The sequence below is a fragment of the Ranitomeya variabilis genome, chromosome 8 (assembly GCF_051348905.1).
Source record: "Ranitomeya variabilis isolate aRanVar5 chromosome 8, aRanVar5.hap1, whole genome shotgun sequence".
Taxonomy (NCBI): domain Eukaryota; kingdom Metazoa; phylum Chordata; class Amphibia; order Anura; family Dendrobatidae; genus Ranitomeya; species Ranitomeya variabilis.
Genome location: NC_135239.1, coordinates 69,851,557 through 69,868,825, shown reverse-complemented (window position 1 = coordinate 69,868,825; position 17,269 = coordinate 69,851,557). Strand labels below are relative to the sequence as shown.

The window sequence follows — 17,269 nt, the reverse complement described above, 5'->3', positions numbered from 1 at the left end:
GGTCAGATTCTGGCTCAGTACACTGCGAGGGCAATGTTGTGATCTGAGTCAATGGAACAGCATAATAATCTAGCTGTGGCAGTGCATCTGTGCACTCCATGTCCGATTCATCTTGTAATGGCCTGTTAACAATTTCCCTTTATAACCCAGGCACGGTATGTTTAAAGAGCTCCATGGAGTAAACTGTTGTGTCGCCTGACACATCCTCCACTGTTGTTCTGGGTGAAGGACACAAGGAAGCGACTTGTTCCTGACCGGGAGCATCCACTGACGACTCGCTTCTTTTAAATTTTGAACTTTCCGAAGCCAAACAGAACTGACGCAGATGCACTTAGTGGCAATATTAATCTCCCTTTTTATGTGTGGGACACTGCTGCAAAATGCAGGCCCACTGCATTACACTACACATTATAAGTGGCAGAAAGTGGCTGGAAATATATATATATATATATATATATATATATATATATATATATATATATATATATATATATATATATATATAAAAAGGGACTGTACTACAATAACAATCTCCCTACAATGATCTCAGGACAAGTATGGCAGCCAGCAATAAAAAGGACTGCTGCACACAAAAGTGTGGACAAATAAACAATAGAACTGTGCAGAAAGGAGCAACAGGACTTTTGCTTTTAAAAAAGCAGTTGGTTTGCACAGCGGCGTATAAACAGCAATGCAGCTATCAGGGAGCCTTATAAGCTACAGAGCTGATGCACAGAAATCTAGCCTCCACTGTCCCTGCAAAGAAAAGGTGGTGTTGGACAGTGGAAATCGCTACAGCACAAGCGGTTTGGGGGTTAATCTTTCCTCCCTAACAATATCCCTGCTTCTGACGAAGCTGCAGCAACCTCTCCCTATGCTCAGATCGGCAGAAGTAAGATGGCGGTCGGCGTGCACGCCCCTTTATAGCCCCTGTGATGCCGCAGAAAGCAAGCCAATCACTGCCATGCCCTTCTCTAAGATGGTGGGGACCAAGACCTATGTCATCACGCTGCCCACACTCTGCGTCCACCTTCATTGGCTGAGAAAATGGTGGTGAAAGCGTCATACGAAACGCGACTTTGGCACGAAGATCGCCGACAGCATGGCCGATCCCACGCTGGGATCGGGTCGGGTTTCACGAAACCCGACTTTGCCGAAAGTCGGCGATTTTTGAAAATGTCCGATCCCTTTCGCTCAACCCTACTAATGAGTGGCAAGGATTAAACCATCATTAAATTGCCTTTATATACATGCCCTTAGTTTAGGATATAAAATCCTGATGACAAGTTTTCTTTTATAGAGTGATTGCATGTGTAAAGTGCCCAAATTTATAGCCTGATTCCTTTGAACCCTCAGCCATCAGCTGATTTTCTGCAGTAGCTGCTTTGAGGAAAATATAGTTTATATGGCGCTAATCTACCCTACTGGACACCAAGTGATATATGGCCTCTCTAAGGGATTTGGTATGGAAACAACAGCTGTTAGGGAGTGCCATGGCGGAGACGTGCCTCACTTTGGGTGCAGTCGAATGTGCACGTAGCTGCAGTCACTGACATCTGTTGTTGTAGAGAGATATTAAAACACACATACAACATACAATACTTACTGTAATTCAATAAAGAAAATGTAGAAAACCCCAATCTCGGATCTCCCGCCTGGATTTTTGAATACTTAGTAGCAATACTTAAACTATAGTTTTCAAACGTTTTCTATGTCTATATTGGTTGTATAGAAGATATTGTACATGTCCAACTTATCTGTATCATTTTCATTTCTCTCGGATATATGAAACACAACTAATGAACACATACTGTATATTAGATTCAGAAATTGTGGAAAAAAGCCATAGAATGTTTTGGGAAACTTTTATAGGATAATTATGCTTTCCGGCCTTGGGAACAAATCTGATGTCTGCAGGAAGCTGTATTTCTGTCAGTAAGGGAGGTCTCTGCTGGACGTCTTATCAAAGAGTCACAAACACAATGTACATAAGTACAAGAGGAGCAATGAACATGTCTGAAAATGTTGTTGGTCAAATTTATTTGGCAGATTATTATGACTGGTAGGACTTTATAAATGTTCTGGGTATGTTGCATGTACTCCTAATGTATGTTTCTTGTAGGCACAATAAGGCTTGTTGCCCATTATAGGGACCATATTACCCTTTTCAATTGTACCATCTGAAGAAGAAAGAGTTCAAAATGCTAACTAGTAACTAGTATTATCAAGACCAATATCAGCTACAGAGTCTGGATTTTCAATGCTGGTTATCATATGATTACTGTCTTCTGGATTGATTTACAGATATGCAGACGCTGTGTTCTTCTGTAATGACAAATAATAATAATAGTAATAATAGTAATAATGACTCGTCACATGAAGACAATCTTTGTTTAGGGCAAATGTGGAGGTCATAGATTGGGTCTCTTGAATAGGATGTCCACTGGAATGCCCTGTATTTCTTCTATGATGACCAATCTTGACTCACAAAGACAGCCCTTCACATGGACATCATAAAGAATGTCCCCTGCTTAGGAATACATCTACAGTGTTCTGTATTCAGGATTGGTCTATAACCTTGCAAAAGTTATGTTTTTCTATGATGAACCATCTTGTCTCAGAAAGATGACCCTATCAGTGCATGTAAATTGGATGTCCGCCACTTAGGATGTCCTTTAGAATGTTTTGCCTTCAGTTTGGATCTTTCAGCTTTAAAAAAGCTGGGATCTTCTATGATGAATAATGTTGTATCAAAAAGACATCTGCAGCGCCCCAGAGTCCTGGTCGTTGCAGTACTGTGGCTCCGCCACTATGGGGAGCTACGGTGCGTCCGATGGCACTGAAGGAGTTCATCTGATCAGGTATCACAGACACCAATACATTTCACAGCTGGGCCTCCGGGGGGAGCTAAGGGTGCTATTCATTAGGCCACTCCCCACCATAGTGGGTAAACTGGGGGTCAGGCAGGAAGTTAGATCAGAAAGCTGACTGGATTGGACGAAGCAACACCTGGTGGCAGAGGGTGTTGTGGAGGAAGAGACAGTAGGGTCTCTGTCAGGGGTGGGATCCTGACAGAGGCTTGGCATTGAAAAGAACGTAACGGGTCCGCGCCAGCTCCGGAAAGCGGCGGGACCCAAGAAAGGATTAGAAGCGAGATAGATTGTGCTGAGTGAGAAACGAGATCAAGCGATAGGAGAATACCAGTAGGGGTCGTGCTGTAAGACCGGAGCAACATCCTACTGAGGCGCACTACCGGTGGCCGGAACGCCGAGGGAGTATTACAATAACCAGCTTCAAGCAATACTCTAAACAGCGGCAGGACAGTCAGTCTCAGGCGGGCTGTCTCACCTAAATCACCTATGAAGTCTTGGGAGGCAATTGCGGGAGAGGGGCGTCTCTAGGGTCCCGGAAGAACTCCAGGCCTATCCGACAAACGGGTGCCGTTCCAACCGTACCATCAGGGAGGGACGGAGGATTAGAAGAACATCATTTAATCGAGTTGTGAGGGAACACGAGAAACAGACACAACAGTTGTGGGGTACTTTCCGTAAGCACAGCAGGGAAGGACTACAACACATAGCGCTAAGAAGGAAGGCACCGATTTCCACCTGTGAAGTGAACTCTGTAGGTGCCATTGGACCGGCCGGACTTGCGCAGCCTGGTGAACCATATTCTGGACTGAGGACTCAGAGATCTCCAGTAAAAAGGTAAAGAGACTGCAACCTGGTGTCCTCGTTATTTACTGCACCGCACCACCACCACTATCCACACCGATCATTCACTGTGCGCCCCACGGCAGGGTCACGGACCGGGGCCTAGCTGCCGTGACAACCCCAGAAGCAGAGACTCAGAGCCCCGGTACCGGGTACCCCTCGGCCCTGCGGCAGTGGGGGCGCCACAACTTGGCGTCACGAACAGGATCTACGAAGACTGTGTTGCGCCATTTACTGCCAAAATCCGCCGCCATTGCAGCGCTGAAGAGAGAAGGGGCGTGAAGTAGGCGTAGACAAGCTGGAGAGCGCGAACAGCGATGGCCGCCCAGTCTAAGTATTTCTGTGTCCTGAGGACGTGCCCGTCAACAGCCGAGGTCCGCCTCCTGATCCTGGTTGGAGGGTGGAGACCATGGGGACGGGGCCGCCCACGAAAGAGACCGCGGGAAGAAGACATTGGAGGAAAGGCCAAGATGGCGACACCAGGAGCACCACGCGGGGCTGACCCGGTCCGGCCTGAGGCTGCGCAACCTGACATAGCCCCAGAAACGCCGACGCTGCGGGGTTTGACCCTCACAGGGTCACCGATGGGCCGACCCCCTCTGCCGCTGTCTGAGGAATGTGTGGCTGCAGCCGAGGCCCGACAGCTAGCCCGCAGGCTGGAGGCTGATGCCCGCGTGCTCACTCGGCTGGGCCAGCCTACGGAGATCCGTTTATCCCCAGTGTCCCCTGCTCCCTCCCACCTGGCCGCGGCTGAAGGTATGCTACAGACGCCGGGCCTGAAGATCATGCCGGACGCCGAACATCTACGGCGTCTGATGGCAGCGTGGCGGAGCCGGCCCCAGCCTGCAGAGCAGGTTGATTTAATTAGCACCCCGGAGATCCCGCCATCACACTGGGGTGTAGTGGTGGCCTTTAACCCTCAGTATGGACGCGGGGTTATCCAAGAAATCGGGGAGCCGCTACAGATCCACGTGGATCGGGAGGAGGTGGAGCCCTGCAGCGGAAGATTTCCCCGCGACCTGGAGCCAGGCGATGCGGTGACTTACACCAGATGGAGGAGGGCTGCGGGAGAGTCTGGTTGGATGGCGCGAGGTGTGCAACGATGCATTGCCCTCCAGGCTGCTGCCGGAACACCGGAAGAAGATGATCCCAAGGGGAAAGCAGCAGAGCCCGGCCCCGCGGAATCTCGAGGAGCCCGTCCTCGCCGTGCTCCGGAGGAACGTGTGCACCTACCCATGAGAAGGGCGTCCCGGCGAGGGATTTTATCACTGCTGGGACCGGAACCGCTTCCTGGCGCACCAGTGCGATCCGTTGGCCTGGTGATGCCAGACCGGAGACCACCACAGTAAGATTCTACTGTACTTTGTTACTTGTAAAATAGTTACTGTTTTATTGCCTTTTATGATTGCTAAAACCCGTTCAGGGTAAACTTTTAGGGGGATCCTTGTATGGACCCGGGATCCCTATTGTTTTTGGTTATTTTTCTATTTTTTCTATGTTATTCAAAAACTGCTGAAATCATGAACAGTGCATGATCCGAACTTCTTGTAAATAGTTGCACCTTATTAAAGGCGCTCCCTACTGGTTTTACTTAAAGACTCTTTGCGAAGATACCGCACTGGAACCTTTGCTGAGTATGGACTGGTAGCTTGGGAAGACACGCTACCTCACAGAGACTTGGTCCCCTCTTAAAGGGGATGTTCATTTATCGTATTTCAATAGTAAAATTGCTTAAGATAAATAGCAATAATGTCAATGAGAGAAAAGTGATGATAATGTTTGTATAAGAGAGTTATATGTGTTTAATTAGTTAAATGTGAAGGAATACTGATGATGTGCTCTGAGAAGTAAAAGGTGAAAGATAGAAGAAGGATGCAGTGGGCCCGTAGAAATAGATGTGGTGTCCAGCATGCAAGAAAGGAAGAAAGATAATGAGAAGGCTTAATGTTCGATAGACAATGTTTAGGTAATGCTGATAGAAAGTTAGGATAGAAGGTAAACCCTGAGTCCTGATAGGAGTCATGTAGAGATGACTCAGTGCTCTTAAACTGAAAGAAATGTTATGTTCTATACTGTGTATAGTAGTTGAAAAGGCAGTAGGCCCTGGCTGAACGGGGCGGTCCTGTAAAAGAAAGGAGAGGCAGTAGGTCTGGTGCCGATAGGACCGGCGGTCCTGCAGATTTAAAGAAGGAGAATGAGAAAGTTAAAGTGCCTTATAATGTGATTATAGGAAGGTCTTTAGTGGATTTAGAGTGTGAGTCCTTAAAGGCAATGTTAAATTATTGTTCAACAATTTTGCACTTAAGTAGAATGCCCGGTTGGGTAACAGGAGTTATTTATAGCCTGTAATTTATAATGTTAACCATGTTTGTAATGTTCAAGTGTCCTCACCTCCCATAAAGGGAAGTTCTGTTCAAATATGCTTATTGTTATTGCACTCAACAAAATTGTATGTCTTTTTGCTAACTTGTATTGTTGTTTTCTTCCCAGTCCCGGAGTACTGTGTTTAACCAGGGGGGAGTGCAGCGCCCCAGAGTCCTGGTCTTGCAGTACTGCGGCTCCGCCACTATGGGGAGCTACGGTGCGTCCGATGGCACAGAAGGAGTTCATCTGATCAGGTATCACAGACACCAATACATTTCACAGCTGGGCCTCCGGGGGGAGCTAAGGGTGCTATTCATTAGGCCACTCCCCACCATAGTGGGTAAACTGGGGGTCAGGCAGGAAGTTAGATCAGAAAGCTGACTGGATTGGACGAAGCAACACCTGGTGGCAGAGGGTGTTGTGGAGGAAGAGACAGTAGGGTCTCTGTCAGGGGTGGGATCCTGACAGAGGCTTGGCATTGAAAAGAACGTAACGGGTCCGCGCCAGCTCCGGGAAGAGGCGGGACCCAAGAAAGGATTAGAAGCGAGATAGATTGTGCTGAGTGAGAAACGAGATCAAGCGATAGGAGAATACCAGTAGGGGTCGTGCTGTAAGACCGGAGCAACATCCTACTGAGGCGCACTACCGGTGGCCGGAACGCCGAGGGAGTATTACAATAACCAGCTTCAAGCAATACTCTAAACAGCGGCAGGACAGTCAGTCTCAGGCGGGCTGTCTCACCTAAATCACCTATGAAGTCTTAGGAGGCAATTGCGGGAGAAGGGCGTCTCTAGGGTCCCGGAAGAACTCCAGGCCTATCCGACAAAAGGGTGCCGTTCCAACCGTAACATCAGGGAGGGACGGAGGATTAGAAGAACATCATTTAATCGAGTTGTGAGGGAACACGAGAAACAGACACAACAGTTGTGGGGTACTTTCCGTAAGCACAGCAGGGAAGGACTACAACACATAGCGCTAAGAAGGAAGGCACCGATTTCCACCTGTGAAGTGAACTCTGTAGGTGCCATTGGATCGGCCGGACTTGCGCAGCCTGGTGAACCATATTCTGGACTGAGGACTCAGAGATCTCCAGTAAAAAGGTAAAGAGACTGCAACCTGGTGTCCTCGTTATTTACTGCACCGCACCACCACCACTATCCACACCGATCATTCACTGTGCGCCCCACGGCAGGGTCACGGACCGGGGCCTAGCCGCCGTGACAACCCCAGAAGCAGAGACTCAGAGCCCCGGTACCGGGTACCCCTCGGCCCTGTGGCAGTGGGGGCGCCACACATCCTTATAAAGGGATGGGGACAACATAGAAGGGTATCTTTTGCTTAGAATATCCTCGGGAATGTCCTATCTTTGGGTTTGATCGACAGCTTTAAAAAAGTTTTGCTCTTTAAGATTGACCCATTTTGTCTCAATAAACTACCCCATGAGGTCGCGTTGAAATAAAGAAGTGGGCCGTGATCCCTGTTAAGGGTGTCCTCTAGAATTTCCTATCTTCAGGAAAGATCAATAGCGTTGTGGATCTTGTGTTTTTCTATAATGGTTCATCTTATACCTCGAGTTGTTCAAGCTTAAATTTGTTGCATTAGGAAGATAATTCCATAGCTGGCAAAATGTTTGCCTAGATGTGACGTAAAGTTGAGCGTGTAGCATTCAGCTGATTTCTGTGTGTGTCACTTAAAAAAAGAGGTTGCCTTTCTATGAAAACCCTTTCATTTGTCTTCATTAATCTTCTGATGTCCCTATAAGATTGCTTCATTTTGGTAATTTCTTTAATTGAAATATAGCTGCAAGGGTTTTAATTTCATTACATTTCAATCTATATATTTTTCTTAAATTTTACAAAATCTTCAAAAACTTTATAGCTCCACAACTCTCAGGAATCATTACCTCTCTCATCCTTCTTCATTTTTGTTCTTGACTTTGTAGTTTCCCAGTATAAAGAAGTGCTACATGACAATACTCCTTGAGTTATCAGCTTATCACACAAGTCGATGACCTGGGTCAGTGGTAAATATTTTATAAGTACAGAATGAACGTGGTTTCAAACAAAAAAAGCAACGGCTAAAGATCTGACTCGAAGGATTACCAATAAAACCAGTTATGTGTTCCCTAAATTTGGGTTCAAATTTCATGAGATTTTAATCTTTAGTGAACTATACAAATATTATGCAGACACTGTGCAGAAACAACTAAAGATCATTCCACTTTGGAGTTGATTTGCCAAAATTAACCCCTTCCCACTGTGACCATGTTTTGATTTTCTCACTTTCATTGCGCTTAATAAATTTAAATTGTTATGTTTTCATCTTTAAAAAAATAGCAAATAAAACTTTAAAAAAGTTATTATATTTTTTTGTAGATCAAGCTATATGAGGATTTGTTTTATTTGGGGCAGGCTGTATTTATTATAGGTATCATTTGGGATTATTTATTGAGCTTGATTACTTTTTTAAATGCATGTTCCCACATATGGCAAATGCTACAATTCTTCTGTGAATTTCTGTGCAGAAAATCTGCTGCGTTTAACAATTAATGCAAAGTGGATGAAATTTCATGAATTCTTTCTCGTTGTCTGGTGTGTTTTTTCCTTACAGGCTTCTATAGGTGAAAGTAAAAACGCACGTAAAAAGACAACTGACTGTTTTAAGTGCAAAATATCAGCATTTGTGCTCTAAGAATGGTTTAAAAAACAATATGTCAAATCTGCATTATTAAAAGGGGAAAGCACATAAAAAATCCAACGAAAACACAATAATGAGAGCAGGTTGTTCTTGTATACCTTGATACAGATATCTGAAAGAAAATGTAGTAGAAAAAAAAAGCAGTGCTCCTGTACATGGAAACACAGCTTTACACTTTTTTTTTCATAATAACAGCAATTCTGACATTTGTATTAATTTTCTATGCTGTTCTTTGGGGGGGGGGGGGGGGGGCGGATTTATTTCAATTTTTTTTAGCCCCCATCAGGGGACCACTTAATCGTAGCCATAGTAGAGTGCAATGATTCTGCCAGTAGCGGAGTTTAGTAAAAGGGCGAATATGGCAGAATCACGGGAACTTTACTGGCCATAACATCCTGCAATTCTTTTGCACAGGGAAAGATTGAAGTGATGTTGTGAATGAAGGAGTGTTGGACTGTTCGACAGCGTTGGGCTGTTTGACAGCTGCAACACATGCAGGAATTGCCTATTTGCTAGGTAATCCTTTCATGTGTTGCGGCTGTCGAATATCCGCGAGACATGCAGCCGCCGGGACTCGAACATATTATTCGAGCACGCTGAAGATACTTGGTTATCACCTGAGCATGGTCAGATAGCACCTTATCCAAGCATATACGCTCATCACAATTTTACATCACCAGCATAGTTGTTGGCTGGTGAAAATTGCTGTTTGTTTGGTTATCAATTCTCATTAATTATAAGGTCAGGGTCAAACAACAGTATGAAAAATGGGGCCTGTTTTCATTCAGAAAAATGGGACTATTTTTTTTTCTACTTGTCATTAGTATACAATCCGTTCTTTTACTCAGCAGTCATTAATAATTTACATGACAATATACAGTTTCTTATGCTACAAAATTGCAATGTGTCCATAAAAATCTGCTGCTGTTCTGTGGCTCCGTATGGCATCTGACTTTTTTTTTCTTGTCTCATCCATTTTTCGCAATAAAATCATGTATGCTGTGGTGTTTTCAATACACAGATTTGGTCAGTGAAAAAAAATTGCTTATCTGCACGGCCCCATTGAATAACATTAGTTCAAGTGCAATCCGAAGCTTCATTTTCAGTAGAACGTTGCTTCTTTTTCCTGCACTTTATTTAGCAGACACCAATTTCTTCATCATTTATGGGTGATTTCTGCTAGCCCAAATTTCCTTAAAATTTAAGAACTCCTGTTGATCTTTTTATATGAATATTTCAAGCAGGATATTAAGGAATAACATCCTTGAATATTAGACAATAAATTTGAAGCAATTACACTCTACTGTGCATCAAATAAAAAAAATGCAGAAAGTGCAGAATTTAGGAACTTCTCAGTAATTAGGTTCCTGTTCTCTTCACTTTCTTAAATATTACAGCAAGAGCCGTATCAGTCTCCCTGAGTTCCTCCTGTATCCTCAGACAGAACAGACAGGGGGGCTGTGTATATTTTGCACGGCGCGGCCTTGGGATAAAGTGTTTGAATAAATAACTAACGTATAATTCGCTGTCCTTCTGATGAAACAGCTGGACCGGATCAGACTTTGTAAAGGTTCACTTGTGGGACGTGTGTGTGGTTTTGCAGCTTGAAGTCACAGGCCTTGTTATCTACAGCCATGTTATTGCTGGATTTAAGAAGATTAACTCTGTTCTGAGCTATTAATGAACTCTGTACACAGTCCCTACAACACCCCCAACCATTGACTTGGGAGAGGGCGGAAGGTGAAATTGGCCAGCGCGGAAAACAGAATAGCCTTTTCTTTCAATTAAAATTAGACATTTTATAGATTTATTTTCACATCAGAATTTTAGTGGCAGGGTTTATATTCACTGGTTTAGTGTGATAATATCGTTTAGAGTGACTGCACATGTGGAATACTACATACTGTATATATATCTAGTTTTACACATGTGTAGTCACTGTAAACTGTATTATTACACCAAATTTGCATGATATAGACATATTATAGTATATATATATATACTGTATATATTTATAATGGTATATATATACATACACACAGTATATTTATACTTTATGTATATATACTTATATAAAATTATATATACATGTACTGTATATACACATATATATATATACAGTACATGTATATATAATTTTATATAAGTATATATACATAAAATATACATATACTGTGTGTATGTATATATATATACCATAATAAATATATATATATATATATATATATATATATATATATATATACTATAATATGTCTGTATCATGCAAATTTGGTGTGATAATACAGTTTACAGTGACTACACATGTGTAAAACTATATATATATACAGTATGTAGTATTCCACGTGTGTATACTGTATATATATATGCAGTACAGACCAAAAGTTTGGACACACCTCATTTAAAGATTTTTCTGTATTTTCATGACTATGATAATTGTACATTCACACTGAAGGCATCAAAACTATGAATTAACACATGTGGAATTATATACTTAACAAAAAAGTGTGAAACAACTGAAATTATGTCTTATATTCTAGGTTCTTCAAAGTAGCCACCTTTTGCTTTGATGACTGCTTTGCACACTCTTGGCATTCTCTTGATAAGCTTCAAGAGGTAGTCACCGGGAATGGTCTTCCAACAATCTTGAAGGAGTTCCCAGAGATGCTTAGCACTTGTTGGCCCTTTTGCCTTCACTCTGCGGTCCAGCTCACCCCAAACCATCTCGATTGGGTTCAGGCAGGTGACTGTGGAGGCCAGGTCATCTGGCGTAGCACCCCATCACTCTCCTTATTGGTCAAATTGTCCTTACACAGCCTGGAGGTGTGTTTAGGGTCATTGTCCTGTTGAAAAATAAATGATGGCCCAACTAAACGCAAACCGGATGGAATAGCTTGCCGCTGCAAGATGCTGTGGTAGCCATGCTGGTTCAGTATACCTTCAATTTTGAGTAAATCTCCAACAGTGTCACCAGCAAAGCACCCCCACACCATCACACCTCCTCCACCATGCTTCACGGTGGGAACCAGGCATGTAGAGTCCATCCGTTCACCTTTTCTGCGTCGCACAAAGACACGGTGGTTGGAACCAAAGATCTCAAATTTGGACTCATCAGACCAAAGCACAGATTTCCACTGGTCTAATGTCCATTCCTTGTGTTCTTTAGCCCAAACAAGTCTCTTCTGCTTGTTGCCTGTCCTTAGCAGTGGTTTCCTAGCAGCTATTTTACCATGAAGGCCTGCTGCACAAAGTCTCCTATTAACAGTTGTTGTAGAGATGGGTCTGCTGCTAGAACTCTGTGTGGCATTGACCTGGTCTCTAATCTGAGCTGCTGTTAACCTGCGGTTTCTGAGGCTGGTGACTCGGATAAACTTATCCTCAGAAGCAGAGGTGAGTCTTGGTCTTCCTTTCCTGGGGCGGTCCTCATGTGAGACAGTTTCTTTGTAGCGCTTGATGGTTTTTGCCACTGCACTTGGGGACACTTTCAAAGTTTGCCCAACTTTTTGGACTGACTGACCTTCATTTCTTAAAGTAATGATGGCTACTCGTTTTTCTTTACTTAGCTGCTTTTTTCTTGCCATAATACAAATTCTAACAGTCTATTCAGTAGGACTATCAGCTGTGTATCCACCAGACTTCTGCCCAACACAACTGATGGTCCCAACACCATTTATAAGGCAAGAAATCCCACTTATTAAATCCAACAGGGCACACCTGTGAAGTGAAAACCATTCCTGGTGACTACCTCTTGAAGGTCATCAAGAGAATGCCAAGAGTGTGCAGAGCAGTCATCAAAGCAAAAGGTGGCTTCTTTGAAGAACCTAGAATATAAGACATAATTTCAGTTGTTTCACACTTTTTTGTTACGTATATAATTCCACATGTGTTAATTCATAGTTTTGATGCCTTCAGTGTGAATGTACAATTTTCATAGTCATGAAAATACAGAAAAATCTTTAAATGAGAAGGTGTGTCCAAACTTTTGGTCTGTACTGTATATATACACTCACCGGCCACTTTATTAGGTACACCTGTCCAACTTCTTGTTAACACTTAATTTCTAATCAGCCAATCACATGGCGGCAACTCAGTGCATTTAGGCATGTAGACATGGTCAAGACAATCTCCTGCAGTTCAAACCGAGCATCAGTATGGGGAAGAAAGGTGATTTGAGTGCCTTTGAACGTGGCATGGTTGTTGGTGCCAGAAGGGCTGGTCTGAGTATTTCAGAAACTGATGATCTACTGGGATTTTCACGCACAACCATCTCTAGGGTTTACAGAGAATGGTCCGAAAAAGAAAAAAAATCCAGTGAGCGGCAGTTCTGTGGGCGGAAATGCCTTGTTGATGCCAGAGGTCAGAGGAGAATGGGCAGACTGGTTCGAGCTGATAGAAAGGCAACAGTGACTCAAATCGCCACCCGTTACAACCAAGGTAGGCCTAAGAGCATCTCTGAACGCACAGTGCGTCGAACTTTGAGGCAGATGGGCTACAGCAGCAGAAGACCACACCGGGTACCACTCCTTTCAGCTAAGAACAGGAAACTGAGGCTACAATTTGTACAAGCTCATCGAAATTGGACAGTAGAAGATTGGAAAAACGTTGCTTGGTCTGATGAGTCTCGATTTCTGCTGCGACATTCGGATGGTAGGGTCAGAATTTGGCGTAAACAACATGAAAGCATGGATCCATCCTGCCTTGTATGGAGCATCTTTGGGATGTGCAGCCGACAAATCTGCGGCAACTGTGTGATGCCATCATGTCAATATGGACCAAAATCTCTGAGGAATGCTTCCAGCACCTTGTTGAATCTATGCCACGAAGAATTGAGGCAGTTCTGAAGGCAAAAGGGGGTCCAACCCGTTACTAGCATGGTGTACCTAATAAAGTGGCCGGTGAGTGTATATATATATATATATATATATATATATATATAGCATTAATAATTCTGTTTCTACTTGTCATTGATATATGTCAGAAGTTTTGATCAGTGCTGGCCCTGGACTCCCATTCATCACTTAAAGGGCCAGGAGCTATGCCCTCTTTTACGATACGATACGATACAATACGATACACTTTATTGATCCCGTGGGAAATTATGGTATCACAGCAGCACAAGCTGTGCTGCTGGGACGGGGATAGTTAGTGTCCCAGTTACAGGGACAGTATGAGACCCCTCTGCCATACTTAACTGTCACAGCGAGACATCCAATTATATTTGTGGAATGACGATAACATTAGAAAGCTGCAGCTGAGTTATTTTACAATGTTATTGCCTTCCAAGAATAAATTGTGAATATCTTTTTTTTTTGTCCTCCAGGCTTTTTGCAGTAAAATGTGGATCCTGCCATGACACCATAACACCTAGTGAGTTTGTTATGAGGGCTCAGAAGAGTGTCTACCATTTGGGATGCTTCTGTTGCTGTGTATGTGAAAGACAACTACAAAAAGGTGATGAGTTTGTGCTCAAGGACGGCCAACTTCTTTGCAAGAGAGACTACGAGAGAGAACGGGATCTACTCAGCATTGTCAGTCCAGCTGCATCTGACTCAGGTACCTAACAGACATTAATGAGGCTGACCAAATTAATTATCTCATGCATTGTAATCATTTGCATTAATACTGGAAATAAAAGGATCCAAAAGTAACAATTTCCCTAATAATTACACATTAAAGGGCCACTGTCACCCCCTCCAGCCGTTATAAACTAAAAGAGCCACCTTGTGCAGCAGTAATGCTGCAGTCTAACAAGGTGGCTCTTTTAGTTTTTTATTCATTTATTAGCTCAATAAAGCGTTTTATAAATTGGCCACAAATACCAGATATTATACCTGGAGGCGGTCCGAAGCGTCCTGTATGAATCCCCCAACTGCCGTCACTCTTCTCTTCAGGGCCGATGGTACCCGCCCCCTTCGCGTTGTTGCTTCTAAAATCCGGCGCCTGCACTGTGCGTGCCTGCCTGGGGCCTGCACAGTGTTCTTTGTCAGTCACAGCTCGAATGCCGGGTGCCTGACTGCGCCTGTGCGGGCAGTGCGGCCGCCCTGTTACTGAATCCCCACCCTGCACTGTGTTATTCATTATGCACAGTGCGGGGCTGGGGTTCCTGGGCATGCGCACTGCGCTTGTCAGACGCTCCCCCGGTCCCCCGCCTTCCAGCATTGCCGGAATATACAGGTTTCATTGCCGACGTTTGGAACAGCCACAAAGAACAACGCTGGAAGGTGGGGGACCGGGGGAGCGTCTGACAAGCGCAGTGCGCATGCCCAGGAACCCCAGCCCCGCACTGTGCATAATGAATAACACAGTGCGGGGCGGGGATTCAGGAACAGGGCGGCCGCACTGCCCGCACCTGCGCAGTCAGGCACCCTGCATCTGAGCTGCTACTGATAATGAAGACTGCGCCTGCCCCAGGCACGCACAGCGCAGGCCCTGGATTTAAGAAGCAACAACGCGAAGGGGGCGGGTACCATCGCCCCTGAAGAGAAGAGTGACGGCAGTTGGGGGATTCATACAGGACGCTTCGGACCGCCTCCAGGTATAATATCTGGTATGTGTGGCCAATTTATAAAACGCTTTATTGAGCTAATAAATTAATCAAAAACTAAAAGAGCCACCTTGTTAGACTGCAGCATTACTGCTGCATAAGGTGGCTCTTTTAGTTTATAACGGCTGGGGGGGGGGTGACAGTGGCCCTTTAATTTGTATTTACATTTACAAAATGAAACTATACTTTATATTGACTGCATTTATAAAGCAATCTTCAAAATGTTTACAATCACTTCATTAGAGCTTATATTGCTTCTGTCTATGTTACTAGATTTGATCCTTTCTGACCATCAATGTCTATGAAGCTGCTCATTCCTAGGAGTGAGGGAAAGTACGTGACCATACACATTAAATTTGCCAAGTATTTTGCTGCCAGAGGAAGAGCTGCTTATTTTTCTCTGTATATGAAAAAATGGTGGTGACGCGTTTCTTTTATACAGGGTGGGCCATGTATATGGATACACCTAAATAAAATGGGAATGGTTGGTGATATCAACTTCCTGTTTGTGGCACATTAGTATATGGAAGGGGAAAAACTTTTTAAGATGGGTGGTGACCATGGGGGCCATTTTAAAGTCAGCCATTTTGGATCCAACTTTATTTTTTACAATGGGAATAGGGTCATGTGACACATCAAACTTATTGAGAATTTCACAAGAAAAACAATAGTGTGCTTGGTTTTAACGTAACTTTATTATTTCATGAGTTATTTCCAAGTTTCTCTTTGTTTACAGCCATTGACATGTCGCAGATAGAAATTGTGTTGATGTCTGGTGAAGGCAGTGTCCGGGTCATTGCAGCAGATTTCAATGCAAGACTCCCTATGCAAGAAAACGGTCACCATTCCCATGTTATTTAGGTGTATCCATATAAATGGCCCACCCCAAAGGTTTGCCTCATCACTGAACATAACGTTCTGTGTAAACTGAGGGTCATGTTCCAATTTTTGTTTTGCCCATTCTGCAAATTCTTTCCTGTACCAAACCATATTTTCAGTGTCAGATTCTTACTTCCACCATATCTTATGCAACTGGGTCGCCCCGCCTGGGCCGTGGGGTACTTGGTACTGGGTCCGGTGTTTCATAGGAGGATGTCATGGTGGCGACCGGGTCCGTGGCCCTGGGTGCCCATGTAAAAGGGGAAAGGTCTTAAAAAGGGAATAAAGTTTATGTTCGTGACGTCACCTGTGGTATTCGATCAGTGGGGACCGACGCTGCTTTAGGGGTCCTCTGGGGTGATGTTATGGCCGCTAGATGGTATAACATCCCACAGGTAAAGTATATCCCCAGGGCTCCTGGTGTGTAGATGGAAGGTGGTGAATGGCGCAGTAAGGAACGAGGACACAGGTTTGCAGTCTCTTTACCTTGTTTACTGAAGACTTCAGGCAGCCACAGTCCAGGGCACCAGATCACAGGGCAGGCAGGGTCCAGCCGGCTTGGAGGCAAGTTAGGAGTCCCCTTGTCCAGGTGGAAATCAAAGCCTTCCTCTAGTGCCGTGGTGTTGTAGTCCCTTACTGCCTATGGCTTCAGATAAGGTCCTCACAGATGTTCTCTCTCTCTCTCTGTCCCCCGTATAGGATAGGACATAACCCATATGACTGGTGATTTGAGTCTGTTTATAGGGAGTCTAGCACGCCCCGGGCTCTAAATGTGTCACCGTGTCTCCTGGGTATTAAGGTGGACAGGTAATGTGACATTCAGCTGTCCTGCTGGTCTCTGTTGTAAGACGTAGAGGGCATTACAACCTCGGTGTTCCGTCTACCGGTATCTGTGTCTCAGAAGGAGGCAGCCTGCTCAGGGCTGGTCTCCCACTGGTATCCTCTCCTGTGCTTTGCTCTACTACACGCTCACTGCAATGTATTCGGCGTTCTGTAAGTCTCTTTCCAGGAACTGCTGCACTGTGGCTACACAGCTCCGTAAACCCTCTTCTGCCTCAGACTGATCCAGTCT

At 44.4% G+C, this 17,269-nt stretch overlaps 1 protein-coding gene across 2 annotated transcripts in view; it reads left to right on the top strand.

Annotated features, from left to right (window-relative positions):
• Positions 1-17,269, top strand: part of LMX1A (LIM homeobox transcription factor 1 alpha) — a 191,514-nt gene that overhangs the window by 134,803 nt on the left and 39,442 nt on the right. For both annotated transcript variants that reach the window (XM_077278323.1, XM_077278324.1), the window contains exon 4: positions 14,095-14,327. In XM_077278323.1, coding sequence (XP_077134438.1) covers positions 14,095-14,327 — 233 coding nt within the window. The remainder of the gene's footprint in view (positions 1-14,094; positions 14,328-17,269) is intronic.